The sequence below is a fragment of the Mobula hypostoma genome, chromosome X2 (assembly GCF_963921235.1).
Source record: "Mobula hypostoma chromosome X2, sMobHyp1.1, whole genome shotgun sequence".
In the NCBI taxonomy this organism is placed as follows: Eukaryota; Metazoa; Chordata; class Chondrichthyes; order Myliobatiformes; family Myliobatidae; genus Mobula; species Mobula hypostoma.
In genome coordinates, this window is record NC_086129.1 from 41,547,119 (window position 1) to 41,569,031 (window position 21,913).

At 39.5% G+C, this 21,913-nt stretch overlaps 2 protein-coding genes across 4 annotated transcripts in view; both read left to right on the top strand.

The window, feature by feature from the left end:
* The window catches only part of kmt2a (lysine (K)-specific methyltransferase 2A), a 194,021-nt gene extending 179,143 nt beyond the window's left edge, over positions 1–14,878 (top strand). For 2 of the 3 annotated variants that reach the window (XM_063038155.1, XM_063038156.1), the window contains exons 35-36: positions 5,602–5,731; positions 7,989–14,878. In XM_063038155.1, coding sequence (XP_062894225.1) covers positions 5,602–5,731; positions 7,989–8,264 — 406 coding nt within the window. In that variant the 3' untranslated portion in view covers positions 8,265–14,878. The remainder of the gene's footprint in view (positions 1–5,601; positions 5,732–7,988) is intronic. The other variant, XM_063038157.1, reaches the window with a different exon arrangement.
* Positions 14,879–17,971: 3,093 nt separating this feature from the next.
* Positions 17,972–21,913, top strand: ttc36 (tetratricopeptide repeat domain 36). The gene is made up of 3 exons (XM_063038406.1): positions 17,972–18,130; positions 18,582–18,770; positions 20,747–21,913. Exons 1-3 carry the CDS (start codon positions 18,025–18,027, stop codon positions 21,016–21,018), a joined length of 567 nt encoding a protein of 188 aa, XP_062894476.1. The 5' UTR covers positions 17,972–18,024; the 3' UTR covers positions 21,019–21,913.

Below are 21,913 nucleotides of genomic sequence, written 5' to 3' on the forward strand. Positions count from 1 at the left end.
ATCCTTCATTTTCTCTCCTGAACCACCTGAAAATGTGTATTTCAAAGAGTTCTAACTTCCATAATATTTTAAAGCTAGGATAGAGACTTCTCTGATCGATTACTGTGTGGCGATTTTAAAAAGCTGCCCCTAACCGTATTGGATTGGCATATTTTGATAACATTAATACAATGAATCAGATGAACTGGTACTGAAATACAAGGAAATACCTGGAAGTTAAGGTCTAAGTGATAAATGCAAGGAGTACTTAATGAATATAATTTAAAGACAATATTATAATGAGAAATGTTAAAGTTTTTATTATAAATACAGGGATATACAGCATTATATTAGGAAGATAGTGGCGCTAGCAGAGAACAGAAAACAAAACTATATTTTTAAAAAAGGAAACAACAGAATATTCTATCAATATTTAACTGTAGTGGAACAGTTTTAAGAAGCTAAAAATACCATAATAGTATACCATAATACCACAATAGCCATACTTGGAAAAGTATAGTGGGTTAATGTTGTTCCATAATTCATGGAGGAAAATAAGAACAATTTTGGATATTACAGACTGGTGAATCTCAAATCAGTGGTAGGGAAGCTATTGAGAATATTCTTATGGATAGGATTTATGAGCTTTTGGAAAACCATGGCCTAACTAGGGAGAGTCAGCATGGCTTTGTGTGGGGCTAGTTGTGTCTTACTAACTTGATTGAGTTTTTTGAGGAGGTGGTGAAAGTAGAGCTCTGGATGTTGTCTATATCGATTTTAGTAAGGTGTGTGACAAGCTCTTTCATTGGGGACTTATCCAGAAGGCATTTACTTGCTAGTTTAATTGTAGTTTGGCACAACATTGTAAGTTAAAGAAGCTGTTCCTGTGTTGTAATGTTCTATGTAATATCCCACATCATTCCTCCTTGCACATGTTTTGAGGAAGTACTGAACAGAATTCATTTGAACAAGTTGCTGATGAAACTTGTGAATCAAGAGATGAGTGCTCAAAAACAGGATCTTTAAGAAAAAAAAATTGCAGATGCAGGGAATCTGAAATATAAACAGCAGATTGTCAGAAAATCTCTACAAGACAGGCAGATTTAATGGAAAGAGTGAGTTAATATCCCAGAGCAACAACCTCTCATCAGAAAGCCACTGATTAACCTCCTGTTTTTTTTTCCTTTATTGCCATTAAAAGCAAATGAAATCAAAAATCGGGAGCGTCAGTCTGTCAGTACCTTGTAAAGGACAAAGAGCGCTGGACTTTGTTTTTATCCATTTGGTCTGGTTGTCTTATTTTGACGGTTCATTCTTGTAAGACTTGTGCCTTGGTTGGCTCAGACTTCCAAAAGAAATGGAAGCTTCACACCAAAGGCATTTACATATGGTCAGAACTTTGATTATGTAATAATAGATAAAACATTGTCAGGTATACAAAAGCAAAAATTCTCTTGTATCGTTAGTGATGTGCTTCATGGAAACTGATGAATTCAAAGCTTTGAAACAACTTTGCACATGTTCTCAAACCAGGCAAATCTATAATTCTGTACAATCAGCTCAGGAAATAAGATTTCTACCAGGCGAAATTTAATGTTGATGTAGAATGGGAAGATGGAAAATGCGTGAACATCATAATTAGTGTTGAATTTATTTTTAATTGAAAGAAAGGGAAATTGATATTGGGTGATAAGGAAATGGCTGAGGCATTGAACGACTATTTTGTGTTTGGTCTTCACGGTGGAGGACATGTCTAATATACCAAAGAATGATGTTATGGACGAAATGGGAGGTGAGGACCTCGATAAAATCGCTGTCACTAAAGAGATAGTGATGAGCAAACTAGAGGGCCTGAAGGTAGATAAGTCCCCTGGTCCTGATGGGATGCATCCCAGGGTGCTGAGGGAATTGGCGGAAGTTATAGGAGACGCGTTGGTAATCATTTACCAAAATTCTCTAGACTCTGGGCAGGTCCCGACGGATTGGAAGACAGCAAATGTTACACCACTTCTTAAAAAAGTATGTAGGCAAAAAACAGGCAACTATAGGCCAGTTAGCTTAACATCTGTAGTCGGGAAAATGCTTGAAGCTGTCATTAAGGAAGAAATAGCGAAACGTTTAGAAAGGAGTGGCTCCATTAGACAGATGCAGCATGGATTCAGAAGGGACAGGTCCTGTTTGACAAACTTACTGGAGTTCTTTGAGAACGTAATGAGTGCAATGCATAGAGGGGAACAGGTGGATGTCGTATACTTGGATTTCCAGAGGGCGTTCGATAAGGTGCCACACAAGAGACTTATAAATAAGATACGGATGCATAGAGTTGGAGGAAGTGTATTGGCATGGATCGTGGATTGGTTAACCAATAGAAGGCAGAGAGTTGGTATAAATGGGTGTTTTTCCGGTTGGCAGTCAGTGGTGACTGGGGTGCCGCAGGGGTCGGTGCTGGGCCCGCAGCTGTTTACCATTTACATTGATGATTTGGAAGAGGGGATTGACTGTAGTGTGGCAAAATTTGCCGATGACACTAAACGAGTGGAAAAGCAAGTTGTACAGAAGATGTGGAGAGTCTGCAGAGGGATATAGATAGGTTAAGTGAGTGGGCCAAGGTCTGGCAGATGGAATACAACGTTGGTAAATGTGAGATCATCCACTTTGGAAGGAATAATAGAAGAGCAGATTATTATTTAAATGGTGAAAGATTGCAGCATGCCGTTGTGCAGGTACAACAGGTTATTAAGAAGACAAATAGAATGTTGGCCTTCATTGCTAGAGGGATTGAATTCAAGAGCAGGGAGGTCATGCTTCAACTAGTGAGGCCACACCTGCAGTATTGTGTGCAGTCCTGGTTTCCATACTTGAGAAAGGATATACTGGCTTTGGAGGCAGTGCAGAGGCTGTTCACCAGGTTGATTCCAGGGATGAAGGGGTTAACCTTTGAGGAGAGATTGTGTCGCCTGGGACTATGCTCTCTGAAATTCAGAAGAATGAGAGGGGGTCTTATAGAAACATACAAAATTTTGAAAGGGATAGATAAGATAGAAGTAGGAAAGTTGTTTCCATTGGTAGGTGAGACTAGAACTAGGGGACATTGCCTCAAGATTCAGGGGAGAAGATTTAGGACGGAGATGAGGAGAAACTGTTTTTCCCTAAGTGGTGAATCTGTGGAGTTCTCTGCCCAGGGAAGCAGTTGAAGCTTCCTCACTAAATATATTTAAGATATAGTTAAATAGGTTTTTACATAGTAAGGGAATTAAGGGTTATGGGGAAAAGGCAGGGAGATGGAGCTGAGTTTACGGTCAGATCAGCCATGATCTTATTGAATGGCGGGACAGACTCGATGGGCCGGATGGCCTACTCCTCCTCCTATTTCTTATGTTCTGTGGATGTTTACTGTGTGCAGCCGTAAGAACAGCAATCGTCAAAACAAAGGAGATTGCTAAGTTGTTCACCTAATTCAAGTAATAACAAGTAAGATTAAATCTTTCTCGAAATGTTATACATTAGTCAGACTACACTGTGAGTATTGTGCCCTCTTATGGTGATGGCATGAATACAGAGGCAGTTCACAAGGCTTGTCCCTAACGTCAGTGGTATGAAAAAAGTAAATGAGTATATTTGGACTTAGCAGCTTCAGAAGAAAGAAAATGAAGTGATCTTAAGGAGGAACATATAAGGCAGTAAATGGTCTAGGAAACTGGGATCAAGACAGAACAAGGTTCACACTATTAAAAGACAAAATGAGAGGAAACTTAGACATCAATCACATGAGATTAATTTGAGTAGAACACCAAACAAAGTCCAGAACAACTATTTGATGCTCTGGTTTTGAGAATAAGTTTTCCTTGCCAGGTGTAGCAGTATGTACTATATGAGCTACCTCAAATGTAAATATCTTTTAAGCTTCACAAGAAACAAAGAACTTCAATGGAACTGAGCCAAGGAGAGAGAAAGTAACAATGTCCCTTAGCAGATAGTTTATGCTAGCTGGAGGTGTATGTGATCTCAGATCAAGACTGAATTAAGGTCATACATGCAGAATCAAAAACTAAATCTATATACTACTAAAACTCTCATGCTCTGTTTATCTGTTTGTGACCTCCAATTAGCGCAAACGGTGCATTACAGCGGCACTTTTTTTTGGCTAAATCGAATTAAAATGCGCTAACTTACAGAATGCAGGCAAAGTTCAGGGTTATATATTCATATAAAATTGCTCATTCGTCAAAAATCAACAGGCTGGCTTTCACCTGAGACCCGATCAGCCATCATGGAAATCGGGACGCGACAGCCTGACGTATGCGCACAGCCAGCCTCAGCAGCGACACCTACCGGAGCAAAAGGGCAGGGCAGCTCTATTCTGCTAATCACCATCAGCATGTGCAGGATTGGGACAGATCTAACTGCCACCCATCAATAAGAGATAATTAAATCTTATTGTAATGACGTACTTCGAGACACCCATAAAACCCTTTGCTGCAGTAAAGGACAGCGGTGACTGTATCACGTCCATTCAGGAGAGCGCCAACCACATCATCAAGAATAATCAACACCCTTTGGTGTTACTGCTTCGTATCTTCTATCCAGCATCAGGGTAAAAAAAAAATGGTCGGCCTAATTATGCTACGTGGAAGGGGAAGGTGGACATTATGGTCAAGAGATGACGCCAAACGTCGTCGGGAAGCGGCAAGGAGAGGGAGAGAACAAGAATCAGATGAGGCCAGGGCCGCAGGACTCCAGGATCAAAGAGTCAGGACAAAAAAAGATGAGAGAAGAAGAGACAGAGGAGGAGAGGCATGCACATCTCCAGGATCAGAGACAAACAACAAACAGCAGAAGAGATGAAGAGATGGGGGATGAAAGGGCTGCACATCTCCCGAACGATAGAAACAGGCACAGGAGGAGGAGAGAGGAAGAGACAAAGGAGCTGAGAAATGCATGTCTCCAGGATCAGAGACAAATAACAAACAGCAGAAGAGATGAGAGACGGAGGATGAAAGGACTGCACGTCTCCAGAATGACAACGAGAGGCACGAGGGTGGCAGATAAACCAGAAATGATGCCATCAAAAGTGTCCTTCGTTAAATGAGGAGGAGCTATATTTGCTTTGCTACGCGTTGTTCTTCTTTAATAAACTGAGGTTTTCTACTTCAGTTTCCAAAGCAAAGTGATACCAATAGCATTCAGGAAAATTTAATGTTCATTCTGGTCACATCAGACTGCACTACCCTTCTCTCAAAAGGTGCCCGTTGTCTAGTAGCTTGTTAAAATTTCAAATTTAGATTGAGACGTGGGTTTGTTAATGTGAATATACACTTATCTATGGATAGATGCTCCAGTTTGAAACAGTGCCTTCAAGACATGCTCAGAAATAACTGGTTATCTTCCGATTGTACTGCCCATTCATTTCTTTAACACATTGATGGTAGTAATTTTGCAGTTAGAAAGTGTTAATGAATCTTTAGTGTCTTTCAAAAACCTTTAGTTTTCATTCCAAGCACAAACTGTGTGTCCTTCATGCTTGATTTTGAGAATAAAACTTGTGATCTCCTGACTTCTTTTCACAATAACTGGTTTTTGTCTTTTCCCCTTCTATTCTTTCCACCTTTGTAAATGCTATAGGTCACCAATCCATGGACGGGGCCTTTTCTGTAAGCGAAACATTGATGCAGGTGAGATGGTCATCGAATATTCGGGTACTGTCATTCGATCTGTCCTCACAGACAAACGAGAGAAATATTATGACAGCAAGGTGAGTTTCTAGTGCAGGTTTATAGTAGACTATAACCACTGCTCTGGGGATAGCCATCGTGGGAATCATTATCGTTTCTCCGCCATTTAATGAATCCTTTCTGAAACAGCGCTACATGTATGGCATCAGCAATATACCAGTTTTCTTGTGATGTAAATTAGCTGACCCACTTGGATTATTAATTCATACCACTTCACAATTCATTTTAAAAACTACTTTTTGTGCATGTATTTTGTCTATTGTACATTCATTACTCGTGCTCTTAGATGAGTAGAATATGGAATCTTCAATCTGCTTATGGGACTGGTGAAGCATTCTGCTCTGGAGAGGCTTTTTCAAATGCTATGCATTTCTTACTGTTCTATAACTGCGTATGTTATTCCTTCCGAGTCCTTTATCAGCCACAGCCATGACTTTCCACTTACTGCTTTTACTTCTCCAAATTCAAACATTGCCGAAGTAATTTCATGAAGAGAGCAATGAGGTTCATTCTGCTTTAAAATACCCTGCAAAGTTATTTATACTGGGACTATTTGTGTTCAGTTGCAGTAACTAAAAGAATGCTAAGATTCAGTTGGTCGTGGATTGAATTTCAGTCTGAAGAATTCATGTCTTAATCAATAGTCTGATAGTCCATCTAATATACTTGAAGTCTTACCTTTGTGTCATCTTAATTGCCGATAATAATTTCTTATGAACATAAGGTAACTACTCTGTTGATACAGACTTCAAAATTATGAACTTCCATTAACACCAATATTCTCATGACTAGGACTTATCCATCAGTTACTGCATTTTGAAATTATTTATAATGATAGAGATAGCCCATTCCTGGGTGAATTACCTCATTCTGTTGTCCCTACCCCGCAAGACTAGGACCCCAGTAGCTGGAGAATTTAGACGCAACTGCCAATCATGGAAACTTCCCTCAATAATCAATCCCTCTTGAACTCATCACTTGCTGCCTGTTGAAAACCTCTTAAGAATTAGTCAGTTTTTGAATGGCTGTTATTCAGCATCATTCTTGGTAACTAAGCATCACCATCACACTCCAGATGGTACATCACATAAAATCAACTTTTGCATTTTATGTTTGTAGTTCCTGCAATTATTGAATAAAAAATAGCTTTAAAGGTGTCTGATTCACTTTCACTTGCTTCTGTAATTTTGGCTGCATTATGGGAATAAAAACAAAACTCTTCACCTTGTGGTGTCACTGTGGAGGAGGTGGGTGGTGTTATGACTGGCAGTGGAAGTGCACATCAATTGTTCTGTGATTCTTACTGTAAAATGATAATGCTGGCACACTAATTAAATGATCAGTGCTGGAAGCTGTGAAAACAGTATAATTTGTAATGAGTTCATTCTGCAATTTGTGGAAACACTTCTATCTCATTGGATGTAGCCAAATGAAAGTTAATCTCTAAAAAGGAATAGGTTGGCTGCAAGTCCAACCCGGATAAATTTAACATTAAAAAAATTCTAATCCAACACCCAACCCAAGACTGTGATTAGAGTGGAGTGATAATGTTACAAAATTTTTAGAGGTTGACAGGCTGTGATTTCCTGTGCTTCATAGGTTTGGTAGGCTGTGTTTCCTAGACTGTGGAAAATCTAGCAGCTATAAGGAGGCTTAGATTATTTTGAAACAAAGATAAATCAGCACCACTGCTGGACCACGATGGGCAGGAGTACATTCTCTCAGTCCCTTGACTCCCCTCATCATCAGGAATTTGCTGTTGAGTTTAGTAAAGGAAATGCATTTACCATTCAGGCATGCACCTGTTCAGATAATTGACTGAAAGGACGTTCTTTCTCAGAATCTCAGCATGCTCAGTCTTTTCTATGAGTATAACCTAGTTCTGGTATTACTTTTGCATTTTTTGTATTGTATTTTATTGGATGATTCTGAATCTGTTTTCTAACATGTTAAATCCCCAGTGTCTATTAAGAATAAAGCAATGCCTGGTGTTTTACTGAAGATACATTGAGCCTCTGATCTTTGATTTTGATCTTTTGTGCTGTTACAATAAACAGTGTTATATTTTGCCCATGAATGGATGAGCCAAATTAGCTTTGGATATTGCACAAGAGCAAAATCAAACTTGGTTTTGACACTTCGTCATGTACCATGCTGCCACAGTCAAGGTATCATTCTATAGGTGCTGGCACATTTTGGATAAGGTTGGGGGAAAGCCATTTACTCATAATAACAAACATTTTATTAACATTTCCTGCTATTGTCTTTTACTCATAGGGTATCGGTTGCTACATGTTCCGTATTGATGATTATGAGGTGGTGGATGCAACAATGCATGGAAATGCAGCTCGTTTCATCAACCACTCCTGTGAACCCAACTGCTATTCCCGCGTAATAAATGTGGATGGGCAAAAGCACATTGTTATTTTTGCTGTGCGAAAGATCTACCGAGGTGAAGAACTGACATATGATTACAAGTTCCCAATTGAAGATGCCAGCAACAAACTTCCGTGTAACTGTGGAGCAAAGAAATGCAGGAAGTTCTTGAACTGATAAAGACTTGTGTGGGGCAAAAATCCCTCTTGAGGCAACTGCCATGATTTAATAGGATTACCTGGGAAAATAAAAATTCAGGGATGGAAATAGTGGGATACTTGTACTCCAGTGTGCAACAACATACATTCTTGATAGAGCACAGTTTTAAACACTAGTGGCAAAATACTATCCAAATGTTTTCCAACGTATAGGCCTATTTAAAAGAAAACACTGCTAAACTGTGTTGGCTGCTGAACATTTCCAAAACTACACAGCAGGATGTTAAACAGTTACAGCATATTCCATTCCAAAAAATGTACAGTTCCTTGTTTGAGGCAGCAATCCTGAATAAAATAAAAATTCCAGTCAATTATTGCACCAACCACAACAAAATAATATGAAATTAGCAGGCAACTTGAGTTGATTCTCATCTTTGAAAGGCAAAAGTTAAGATCAAGTTTGACTAAAAAGTAACCTCCTTAACAGTAATGCAGTAGAAAAGGTAGAGGAAATGCAAGGAGAATACAGGTTTAATCTGTGACATGCAGATCCTAACCTGGCAGTAGATTTTTCATTGCAGTTTTAAATTTGGGGAAGGAAAATGTTTTCATAAATCCATCTAATGATAGCCACTGGTCAACAGAAGAACTAATATAAAGACAATGAGGAAGACAAGCGGAATCATAGGAGGATCTGTGCAGCTTTGGCAAAGGTCTCTAGTCCCATGTAATCACTTCAATCTGGCAAATTCACTCCCCTTTCCAGGAGGCAGTTATCTCCGATTTTAAGTTGTGAGGCATTTTTTGGACTCTGAGTCACTTGGATTGGCAGAAAATAAAAGTAACACTAAAGATTGAAATTCTGCCTATTAGGTTCATTCATTTTTTTTCTCCTTCAGTATAATAACTACTGCACTTGCTCTTGGGTCATTTAAAGAATCTAATGGAAGGAAGTTGACCACAGAAAACAAAAATGTTGATCACAAACAAGAGAAAATCTGCAGATGCTGGAAGTCCAGAGCAACACGCACTAAATACTGGAGGAGCTCAGCAGATCAGGCAGCATTGATGGAGAGGAATACTACACTGAATTGTAACACAGGCCCCTTTATAGGTAGTAAAGCATTGCTCGTGTGCACTCAACTTGTAATCTTAACAACCCCATGTGTTTTGTACACCTAGTTAGTGTTGATAATTACACTGCTAGTTTAAAGTGCATGAGTTATGCAAAAGGCACTATTTCATTATCAAACTCTTAAGCTTTAAATGGTACCCATCTATTAGCAACGGGGTAGTTAAATTGTCATCTTGCCTTTCACCTATATATAACCATATAAATTTATGGTTTGAGGTTTGTGTATTGTTATTTTCTGGTCAATGGGAATAACATTCAATCTTATTTGTGTGAAGATGGGAAAACTACAGGAGGTAGATTAAAAAAGCTCAGTCTGCCCTTCTTAAAATCATGCTTTTAAAATCCAAACTTACCATAAGCTAACAGCATTTAAAATAAAATTCTGGTGTTCGGCAAAAAAAGTCATGTTCATAATTCTAGAAAACACATATTGGCAAATTGATTGGCATGTCATTGAACATCGACAGAGGGAGAAAAGTTTAAACCTAAATTTTTAAATACTTTAAAGTGTAATCTCCCTGAAGTGGAGAAGCACTGATTTCGGAAGTTGAAAATAAGGATACTAAGGCACTTTGTTATTGTGCATTATACCGACAAATGGGTGGTTTGTGCTCATCTGGTGTTTCTTATTTTGTAATTTTAACCATTTATTTTGATTAAAGGTTCCAGTAAGCTATAGTGGAATGCCTGTGAGAACATAAAGCACCCATTTGTTGGTAATTTAAAATTTATCTTTTCTCTTTCCCAGCTATGCTTAAACACCACAGAGGGAAAAAAAGTCTGGTCATTAAACCATACTGAATTATCAACTTGGGGAGGTTGAGGGAGGCAATGACTATTTTTTTGTGTGATTCATGATCAAAAAAAAAATGACAACTGCTACCATAGCTGACTCCTGGAAAATGGGCAATTTCTTTTGACCAAATGAATGCATCTCAGGTGGGTTTCTGGCAGTTACTTTAAAGACCTTGATCCCCTGTATTTTTGCACTGTGTGCTATTTAGATAAACGCTAAAAGGAATGTGTTTGTACTGACTACAATAGTGCACCATGATTTTAGGTTACAGCTGTTTTCCATGTTTTCCAAAATCCAGATTATAACTATCTCATGTATTCTATTATCCTGATCACAGATGCTTCCTCTGCTATCTAAGTTTCCCATTGGTTTCAAAAGGGGTTTGGCTTATCAGGATGTTGTACCTTATTTAAAGGGGCACAGTCTTTGTTCAAACTTGAAAAATCCCATCATCACGTCTCCCACCCTTCCATTCTGTTTTCCCTCCCAAAAGACAAAGGCTGTGTTCCTTTAAGCAATAATCAACAGCCAACCAAGCTGATGGAAGGAAGATTATCAGAATTTTTTTCCTTTAGTAAGGTCCACATTGTCTGGTATTCCTGTTCAGTTACACCTCTGGACAGATATTGGATATTTTTCTTTTTGTTGTTGCTCAGTTGCTGCTACTATTTAATGACATCTAACTGCCTTTTGGGACCATGTTCCTCGCTGCTACAATATCAGCTTTTACCCACAGACAGGGGTACTAGCCTCTACCATAGGAAAGGGTAGGGTTGACCTATGAATGACAATGCACTTCATTAAGTACATGATCGAATCACCAGGGCAGCATACTTAGAGCACAGGAAAGGTGCACCTTCTTAGCATGGTGTTAATTGTTCAGGTAATGGGGGTTCTACTGGTTGGGTGGGGTGGGGGGAATAGTTCTGTATGCACTGATAGTCACAAAGACGAATATGTGCTGTACTATTGACTGCTGGCTGGATGGATAATGACATCTAGCCGAAAAGATTTTGTTTGTCATTATTTTTAATTAAATTTCATTGTTGCCAAGCAATTACAGGCAAACTCTATGATAGGAAAGAAACCTTGACAAGCAGATAATTTGGTGTATGTATTTCCTCACTTGTCCCACTTTCTGACTTGTAGGGCACTTCAAAAAAGGGGCAAAGATTGTTATTGATGCTCATTTTATTTCTTGCTAATTTGTTTCATTTTAGATAATTGAATGAAGCATCAAATTGTAGTCTCAATTATATTAATGACTGCAATGTCCAGAGATACTGCTAAGTCCTTTTTAAATTCTTTGGTTTTAACAAGGTATGTAAAGTGGTGTTGAAGATGAGTCAGAGCCCTAACATTCTTGAGGCTTGATTTCAACATTCTTCTATCCAAAAACATGTAGTTTCCCTTTCAAAACAGTAGTTTGGTGGTTATGATGTTTCTTGTATGAGCTTTCTAAAGTCTTGGTTCACTTTCCCTGATTCTACCTTGAGTTAGTGGGAATGCTACATTAAATGGAATAAGTGCACTCGCCATGAGCAGAATCGTTCTGTTCTCAGAAAATGATAATAAAACTGGCCAAAGATCCTGGAACAGGCCTCTCATGCTCAAGGTATAAGAGGCTTAATAGATTCCCTAAGAGGGAGCAGTTGACATTCTTGTAAAATGCAATGTTTAGTTTTCGTGTGGTGGATTCCAGGCTCTCGGCTCTGTGGTCTTTCCACTTTTCAAACCTAAATTCTCTTTGTGGGCCACTTTGTGAAATGCTGTACTGTGTTCCTTTCAGAAGCAGGGTAGTGGTGAATCTTTAAGTTGGCTAAAGTTCATTCTCCTTTTTTTTAAAAAATACACTTTTGCCAATTACTTTAACTTAGGAATACGGAGATTTTCAATAGTACTCTTTGTCCTGTTGGTTCAGATTGGGATTTTTATAGACTGTGGGTAATGAGTTAAAACACTGAACAAAAATTAATATAGTTGTTCTTTCCAACTGACACTATCTCTAACCCAACCAGAATTTTTAAAAAATATATTATTTATTGAAACTCATTGGGATATATAGGAAACTTGAATATAGTTGTATTTAAAAAACAATGAGACTGGGAAAGAGGTAGAAAGTAGTTTTTAAGAAATAAATAACTGAAATAGCACAGCAAAGTCAGGTGGTGATGCCTGAGTATGTGTACCAAAGTCTTGATTCATAGGAATAAATGAATCATTGGAGTTCTAGTTACTTCTTGTCTTGCCCCCATCTTTGCAACTAGTTCACCACCCTTTTAATTCAGTGTCAAGACATGGAACGGTTGCACAGACAGCTATGGTGTGTGAAACGGAGTGAGCGCTACAAAAATAGAGGGTTTTTGCTCTTTCCTCTCCTCTTCAAAATATTGAATTTGAATATGGAAATAGGCTGCAGCTAGACCAGTGACGTGGAATCTAAAATTACTTTTCAGAAAGGGTAGGGAGGGGAGAGCAATCTGATGAGTGGAACTTCTTTGTAGAGAAGTCCTTTGTATTTATTGGCATTATGCCTGTTTTCTTTAAGTTTTATTGGCTGGGGTTGATCAGTGGTGAACATGCATGGCAAGTGAGAAGAGATGACTAGTTGCTAGTTTGCTTTTGTTTACAAATGCCGCTGCTTTTGTTCATCCATGTGACTGGTCAAAGATGGGGAATAAAACTACCATGCATCCCATTGTGTTGATTTCCACAGGCAGTTAAATTTTTAAACCATTATAACCTGCACCACACAGTGTATATATTTCAGTGTTAGGTTATTTTTTAAAGGGATTTATTGACAACATATCTAAAGTATAATGACCTGCCAATTAACAATTGAAAAATACTGCATAGTGCATATTTTTTTAGGATAGTTTATTTAATTTGAGGTCATTTTTTGGATGATGTAATCTTGCATTTATCTATAGTTTTGGGGTACTGTTGACAAAGGGCATACCCCATGTACTCTTCACTCCAATTTCTGAACAGAGACACTTGATATAACAACTTGAAGACAGTTTATCAAATGTGAATGAAGAGCCATTTTAGTCTGTATTTCAAACTGCCTCTTTTCTGAGGGTGATGATTATAAGGAAAGGTGTTAACTACGTATTCACGAATGCCAGTAGCAGGATTAGCGTGCAGTACAAAATATACTGGTAGAGAAAGAGATTCCTTAGTGTACCAATGCCCTTGTATATCTGGCAGAACTGGTTACAGGGAAACCGAGTGCGTTCATTACAGCAGTTATGTGGTTTGATCTTCAGTTTAAACACCAAAGTTTTGAAAAATAACTTATTTACACTGCTGTTGTCCTCTTGAACCATTTTATAAGGATCATTCTCTGTACAGTTAGTATCTGTAGAAAGCTTTTATTTTGGTATTTTTTGCCTCAAGATTGGGGTGTTGTCTCATTTTAAATGGTTTCTACTTGGGTTCCAGTGCATTGAAACCTGGGAACAGTTCTATAACTGTCATTAGCAATCCACAACACATGGCACTTTTTTTTGTCTTCTCTTTTTGTTTCATTTCCTTACTGGAGGATTTCACCTTGCAGTACTGCAGCAGGGTTGAAAGTACTAAAAAATTTGTCTCTGTAGTCACCATGGAACGATTTAGGCTCAAACCCTTGAGTGTCAGACAAGGAAGGTTTTGCTTTGTAAATTGTAATACGGTTTAACTTCCTTTTTCAATCCAACACAGGACACAGCAGTTTTAAGATGAATGTATCTTTTTCTAATGACTGAACATTTAAATGAATGAAACACCATCACATCATAAAGCTTAATGAAATACATAATCCAATCTGAATAAGTCGGTTAATTTGAAGGGCTGGTTCTCATCTATTCAGCATCCAATTCAAAGCAATACAATGTTTACGATAAGTTTGCAGAGATCATGTAAGACCGTTACGTCTTAGCTTAAAAGTACAGACTTCTGGATTTTAATTCAAAAAAGTTGGGGGGGGGGGCGTGATTGCTTTCAAAGAAAATAATACTTTGGTGATAATTCCCCAAAATGTTAAAATATTTAAACACTATTTCTGTTTATTGTTTCTCAAATGGATAGCTGACAATGTAGCTACTAGTGGGGAAATACAATTTTTAAATTATTTTTGTTTAAATTAGGGTACACGTCATGTCTGTACAACCCTGTTCCTTGTGACTAGAGTGCTTCTCTTCCCTAATGCCCTCACCGGAACAGAATTATATTTATATGTACATTTTTCCGTTAATGTGAATATATTTTTGCATCTCTTTGAGATGAATACACAAAGACGTGGTAGATGTAAAATGTTCCGGTTCAGAAGAACCTTACTTGAGAAATTTTTATTTTTTATTCATGAGGAGGCTAATAGTATCCTTTTTTAATTATTTTTTCATTTTTGCGTTCCTGTACATTGTTATTTTTTACATGGCTCTTGTAAAACATCTTTACTATTGGATTAGTGCATCAGTGTTAAACATTATCGTGGTAATGAAGGAATTTTAATTATTAAGTAAAACTGAAAGCTATGCTAAAGAATGAATGTAAAATATGTATATAGTTGTAAAAATGTTTCTAAGCATCATTTTCTATGCACTTTTTTTATTTAAGTGATAGTTTAATTAATAAACATGTCCAGTTTATCCTTGGAGATACTTTAAATATATTTTGTGTATTTCATGTGGGCTTGCCTTTTATTAAAAATGCCATTTTCTTGCTCTTTCTACCCCACACTTCAGAGTTCATTCTGATGTTGCTGGACCCCTCAATGAAATTACTTACCTTCAGACCACACACAGGTCATATCAGGATAATTTGATTATTGAAGTGTTATAATGGAATGATAATCCTATATGGATGGGTGAATTCAAATCTATATTTTGACAGTTCTGTGATGCAGGTTTTGAGTAAAACTGAGTTTGTAGTATTTCTCACTGTTGCTCCTTTCTGTTTCAATACGCCCACCCCTCGTTCTTCTCAACTCCAAAGAATGCAATGACATTCATAAAGTTGTACAGCACAGAAATGGGCATGCTAACCCACTGTGCTCACGCAGAACATCTTGACCATTGACACCAATCTCATCAGGACTCCTGACAGGACAATCAACAAGAAGGGAATAAAATGGTAAATATTGAAGAGATGATCTGAATAAATCTTGATGACAATTTGGTTATTTCATGTGCCTAAGTTTCAAGAGGATTGGGTTGCTTACAGCTTGTTTAGGACAAATGGGATAAATTGAAGACATCAACAAAACATTGCAGTCAACCAAAGGAGTGAGTCCATTCATTTTACCTCTGCTATTTGCAAAAATGAAGGAGGTACTTGTGGCATGGGAATATCCGGGAATGATTGCAGGTAATGGAGTCTTGAAGTCATCCTATCACATTTTCCCAATGAGAGGAGATAAGTTAGTTTCAAGAAAAACGTCTGCATTGCAATCATACCTGCATGTTGGACTGATATTTTGAGCCTGGTGGATTGACTTGTATTGTGGAATCAGTACACTGCTTGTGGGATGAAATAGTCATGATGATCTCGCCTCTCCATTTTCTGCTGGCCATTTGGTGAACGTCATTAACATGATTAGTGGTGTGTAAATAGCAGAGGCCATCAGTTCATAAATCAGCTATGTTTTCAGTTTGATCTTGTATCTAAGGGCATAGATGCAATTCTCATTTAAGGGATTATATCTTTGCCCTTAAAGTAATTGTGAAATCTTGACTTCCATTTAGTTTCATCTTGCAGTAGTGGGCTATGCCTCTCACAGGACAATTTACAATGACCAATTAACCTAACGGATACATATTTGGAATGTGTGAGGAAACCAGAGCAACCGGATGAAAGCTATGTACTTGTGGGAAGGCATACAAACTTCTTACATTGTCACAATTGAACTCCAAACTTCAATGCCCCATGCCCTAAATGAGCTGTAATAGCGTTGCGCTAACCGCTATACTGCAATGGTGCCCCAATCTCTTGTCCTTCCTCATGTGCAAACCTACCCATCACTTCCAGTAATTAGCCACAGTATTCAGCTTTTGAACCTTTTAAGATGATAAAAAGCTGCCTTAATATCACGAACATGTAACTTGAGCTGCTGACTAAATATTGAGGTGGCTTTATTTATTGTTAGGAGTCTGTGCTTATCAATGAACTTGCTGCTGACGTGACAATCTACCCTGGCACCCAATTTAAAGCATTACATGGACAAATATATTGTAACATACTTTCACGTTTACAGTGGTGAACTTCAAAGTGACAGTTGCATCGAACACGTAGAATGTTAATAGTGTGACCGTTTGTTAAAAACTTTGTGTTCCACTTTCCTGCTCTTTTGCACAAACTTGTGATTTTTACTGTATGTGGTATTTGTCTCAATTTCCTTTTGAAGATATTAAATTCCCTGTGGTTTGGGAGAGAGTCTTAGACTTGCTGTGCAGAAAAGAAAGAACACGATCATTCCAAACATAGTTATTTCTCATTTTGTGTAGCAATGTGGCAAAAACCTGCTTTGACAAATAATTTCATATCTTTTAAAAAGACATCAGTTCAATTATTAAACTATTTGATAATATCAATGACATTAAACTTAAAAATCATTGAAGTTCTGCTCAACAAGGAGTACTATTTATTAGCCAAATATACACTGAAGTAATATTGCAGATGGAAAATAATGTGGGAAGATGTGATGTTGCCCACTTTGGTGCTCAAAATAAATGAGTATTTTTGAACAGTGAGAGATTGGTCAGTTGTGATGTTCAAAGAGACCTAAGATGGTTTGTGCACCGGGATGAAAAGAAAATTAGGCAGACGCTAAATGGTAAATTAATCTCTCTGATGAAAGATGGAATGTGATTGCAAATGCTGAAATCTTGAGTGAAAAAGAAAATGGCCCTGGCCCAGGGTCTTGATTCAAGACATCAACCATCCCCTTGCGTTCACATGTTTTGTTTGACTGAGTTCTTCCAGAAGATTGTATTTGCTTTACGATGAAAAAGTTTGATTACAGGAATGAGTAAGCAAGCAAATAATCGTTTCGGGCCTTAGATGACTGGTTTACAGGCAGTTGTAGTTTTCTTACCTCAAAGAGGATGTAACAGTCAGAAAGTGAGTACAGCAACAATTCTCTAACCTGGTTCCAGGGCTGAATATGTGGAAGGAGCTTGAGGGGCTAGATGCGGGGACATGATTTTCTCTGACTGAGGAGCCTGACCATAGCTTGAGAATAACAGACACTCCCTGTAGGGAGTGATGAACTCAGGGTGATGAACTTTTGAAATTCTCTGGCCTGTGTTCCAGTACAATCTCTGGCATTGGTCATCCAAAAGAACTGGCTCTGAGATCAATCACCAGCGGTAATGTTGATGAAAAAGCGGAGCAAATCTATAAACCCTGCTTCTACTTGTGTTCTTATGTCAATGTCTAGTTCGTTGTTGTATTTTGTGTCATTTTAACATACAAACAGATTTTTTTTTCCTCATAGCATTGCCTCTTGCTGAGGTACGGCGATCTTATTTTGTCTTTGCCCATGCTTGCTGAGGCTAGAATGATATCTGCTGGTGTGGGATATCTCAGCTTTGCCTCACTCAGGGGTCACACTTGGATGGGATTACTGGACAATGATAACGAATGAGGCCACTGCTTAAACCTCCCCTGTGTCATGCTTTCAGGCTGACTTGTTTTTCACAAGAACGTGTGTGCGGCTGATTCGCTGAGATTTATCACAATCCATCGGTCAGTGACCTGAGACTGGACTTCGGCCCGCAATTCCATTGGCTGGAATTGAACGTGAAGAAAACTTCTGCAATCCAAAGTCCATTTCGCCAACACTCTCCTTCACGTTAACCACAAGACATGAGCAGCCTTAAAGACCAGGCTGTGCTTCAGGTCATCTTCAACCCCAACAACCCATTTGGTGATGATCTCTGGCTAGAAGCAGAGGTCGAACTGACCGATGACGGTGAGTCTGTCTCAGTCTCAGAAGGTTAGATACGAGAGAGGGAGCATTATCATTTTATGTTGTGGGCAGCATCAAGTTCATCTGGGATAATCTCAAGGGGTTGGCTGAGACGGCTGGGCTATTGAGAATGGTGTTTGTCAAGGCTATCTCTATAAAACCCCAGCGCTGTAAAATCAGTAGTCTGTTATAAAGCATATGCTGAGTCCGTACCCGAGAATGAGTGTGTGTCCAGGGGGTCACATTCCCCATTCTTGTCAGGCCACCCTGAACTTCACTGTCAGTTCTCTGACACAAGAAAATATTGCACATCATCCAAACCACCTGTTTGAGTACCAGTTGCTCTTTCCTTTCCCTACCTCCACTTGGATCCCGTGCAGGGATTTCAAGCTAGCATCATGTTGTAGGTATTTTGCATATTTGCTTTATTGACCCTATCCATTGTTGTGTTTAGATAGCAGGTTTGATTCGGTGCTGGTGGAACGGGCCAAGGACTTAGAACTCCGCGGAGTATCTCTGGCGGAGTCTGGGAATATTGATGCTGCGGTGGATTTATTTGATCAGGCCATCGCAATCACTCCCGAGCGAGCATCTGCTTACAACAATCGCGCCCAGGCTCTCCGCCTAAAGGGAGATACGACAGGTAACGCAGTGATTGTACAAAACAGGAAATAAATACACAGCGTGGAGGCGAGAAATGACCCGAGTTACTTTTGTCTTTTAGTCAGCAGAGGGCCAACCAGTTTGTGTGTGCGTGTGGATTACAAGACATCTCAGCTAGTGTGTGTGAAGAGTGGATGACTGAGGTAACGATTGGCTGGCTGCCTGGATACGTTTGACTTCATAGGCAGATGCTTTGATAAACGGGCCAATGGAGAACAGCTGGGGCAATCGATAAGTAGGATGAAGGTGAGTGGGTTAAGGAATAGCTGGCATCGCGCAGTGTTTCCATCTGGCAGTTTGCTATAAATTTGCAAATGTCAGTAGTTGTCAAATTATTACTGAGATTTACGGTGATAGCAACAGCCCAGTGACTGGATATTTCAACAAATATGGATTCTTTGCTTAAAATCTGTGCGGATATCACTAGATCATGTATGCAAACTGAAGTGCATGATGGTTTCAGCTGGCCTCATGGGCGCTGTACAGTCTTTTACTCCTTGTCCACTAAGATATAAAATTAAAGATTCTAGATTGTTTAGCGTCATCTCCTGTACACTAGTGTAAGAAGAATGAAATAATTGTTACTCTGGATCCGATGCAGCACAAAAAAAACCACACACAATGATCCTAAATACACAAGATAGCTTTTTGATTGTATGTCCATAAAGTGACGCCAGGCTGTACATCAGGTGACTGATGGGAAATAATAAAGTAATGGTAGAGGTGTTGGTCAGTCATACTGCTTGTAGAAAGTAACTGTTTTAAGGTCTGGTGGTCCTGGCATGGATGCTACGTAGTCTCCTCTGACGGAAGTGGGACAAACAGACCATGAATGGGGTGGATGGGATCCTTCATGGTGTTACTGGCTACCACATGAGGTGTTCAGTTCTGGTCACCTCATTACAGGAAGGATGTGGACACTATAGAGAGAGAGATGGTGCAGAGGAGATTTACAAGGATGTTGCCTGGATTGGAGAGCATGCCTTATACTAATAGGTTGAGTGAACTTGACCTTTTCTCCTTGGAGCAACGGAAGATGAGAGGTGACCTGATAGAGGTGTACAAGATGATGAGAGGCATTGATAGTGTGGATAGTCAGAGGCTTTTTCCCAGGGCTGAAATGGCTAACATGAGGGGCATAGTTTTAAGGTTCTTGGAAGTAGGTACAAGGGGGATGTCAGAGGTAAGTTTTTCTCACACACAGTGGTGGGTGCATGGTTCACTGCCAGTGAAGGTGGTAGAGGCAGATACAATAGGGTCTTTTAAGAGACTCTTAAAGAGGTAAATGGAGCTTAGAAAAATAGAGGGCTGTGCACTAGGGAAACTCAAGGCAGTCTCTAGAGTAGGTTACATGGTTGGCACAACATTGTGGGCCGAAGGGCCTGTAATGTGCTGTAGGTTTCCGTGTTTCTATGTTTTCTGGCACCTTTCTGTAGATATGTCCGTGATGGTGGGCAGGCTGGTGCCAGTGATGCATTGGGCAGTTTTGACTACCCAATGTAGAGCCTTCCTGTCCGCCGCAGTGTAATTTCCATATTAATCAGTGATACAGTTTGTTAGGATGCTCTCTAGTAGACATCTGTAGAATGACATGAGGCTGGATGTGCAAAGTCCAGCTCTCTTCAACCACCTCAGAAGTTAAGCCATTGGTGAGCTTTCTTGACTGTGTAGGGTATTCTTACAATTAACACGGAGCTTTAAAACTGCCAAGAAAAGTGGTAAAAGAATTGAGTCCTGATGTAGGGTCTTGGTTCGAAAAATTGACTGTTCATTTCCCTCTATAAGAAGCTGACTGACCTGCCTAGTTCATCCAGCATTTTATGGGTGTGTGTGTGTGTGTGTGTGTCAGAAGCGCCTGGGGAGTGATTATCTGTCCAAATATTTCCATTGGCTGATGTTCTGTGTGTTGGTTTACTATGAAGCATTTGACTGACCACTGGATAACTTGTGCTCCAGGGGCTCTGAGTGACTTGAACAAGGCAGTGGAGCTGAGTGGAGGCAGAGGGCGGACAGCCAGCCAGGCTTTGGTCCAGCGTGGACTTCTCCACAGACTCAACCAGCGGGACGCAGAGGCTCTGCAAGACTTCCGACAGGCGGCCGGGATGGGTAATAAGTTCGCTAGGAAGCAAGTGACCCTCATGAACCCCTATGCAGCTCTATGCAACCGCATGCTGGCTGAGATGTTCAACCTCAGAAATCCCAAGCCCTCTCCACCACCATCTCTGTGAAGGGTCGTATTCCATTGGCAGCTGAGATGAGTGAGATTGATGCTTCTCCCCACCTGTTAATTTTCTTTGAAATAATTTACATTTTTGGCCCTGAACTCAGAGCACTACAACACAAAACAGGCCATTTGATCTATTTAGTCTATGCCAAGCTATTAATCTGTCTAGTCCCATTAACCCACATTTGAACCATAGCCCTCCATATCCCTCCCTTCCATGCACTTATCCAAACTTGCCTTAAATGTTACAATTGAACTCTCACCCACCTCTTCCACTGGCAGTTCGTTTCACACTTGTACTACCCTTTGAGTAATAAAGTTCCACCTCAGGTTGACCCTTTTACCCTTAACCCATGACCTAATATTCTAGTCTTATCTGTTGTGAAGCAGCCTCCCCGTTTGCTCTTGGGTGGATTCACAGTTGCCGTTCCTGGGCCTTGAGACTTGATCTGAATTGGCTCCAACTCTAGACTTGCCCCCTCCTGCCATCGCCCTCTTTTAAACTGTTGGGTAATGCCACTGTTTGAGAGGGAGCCGTGGTCACCACCAAGTCCTGTTTGGTTCCTTGCCCATCACACTTTACCAAATCCTTTGAGGACTCTACTGTTGGTTATTAGAGCTTGTGTGATGGAGGCTCGCAATCTTGCTTGCCAAATTATGTAGCAGTTAGCCAAGCCATCTATTAGTTGTTAATGGACTATAAACAAGTCATGCATCCGCTACTACTACTAGTTACCCAATTCTTTAGAAAGGGAGTCTCATCCCTTAAACTGGTAACCCCAGGCTATGAGTCTGCAGCTATATGACTGGTAATCAAATTTTGAATAAGGGTCCATCCCTCTACATGCACTATTCACCTAAGAAAGGGTTACCTTTATTTGTAGTTTTAGTATTTGACA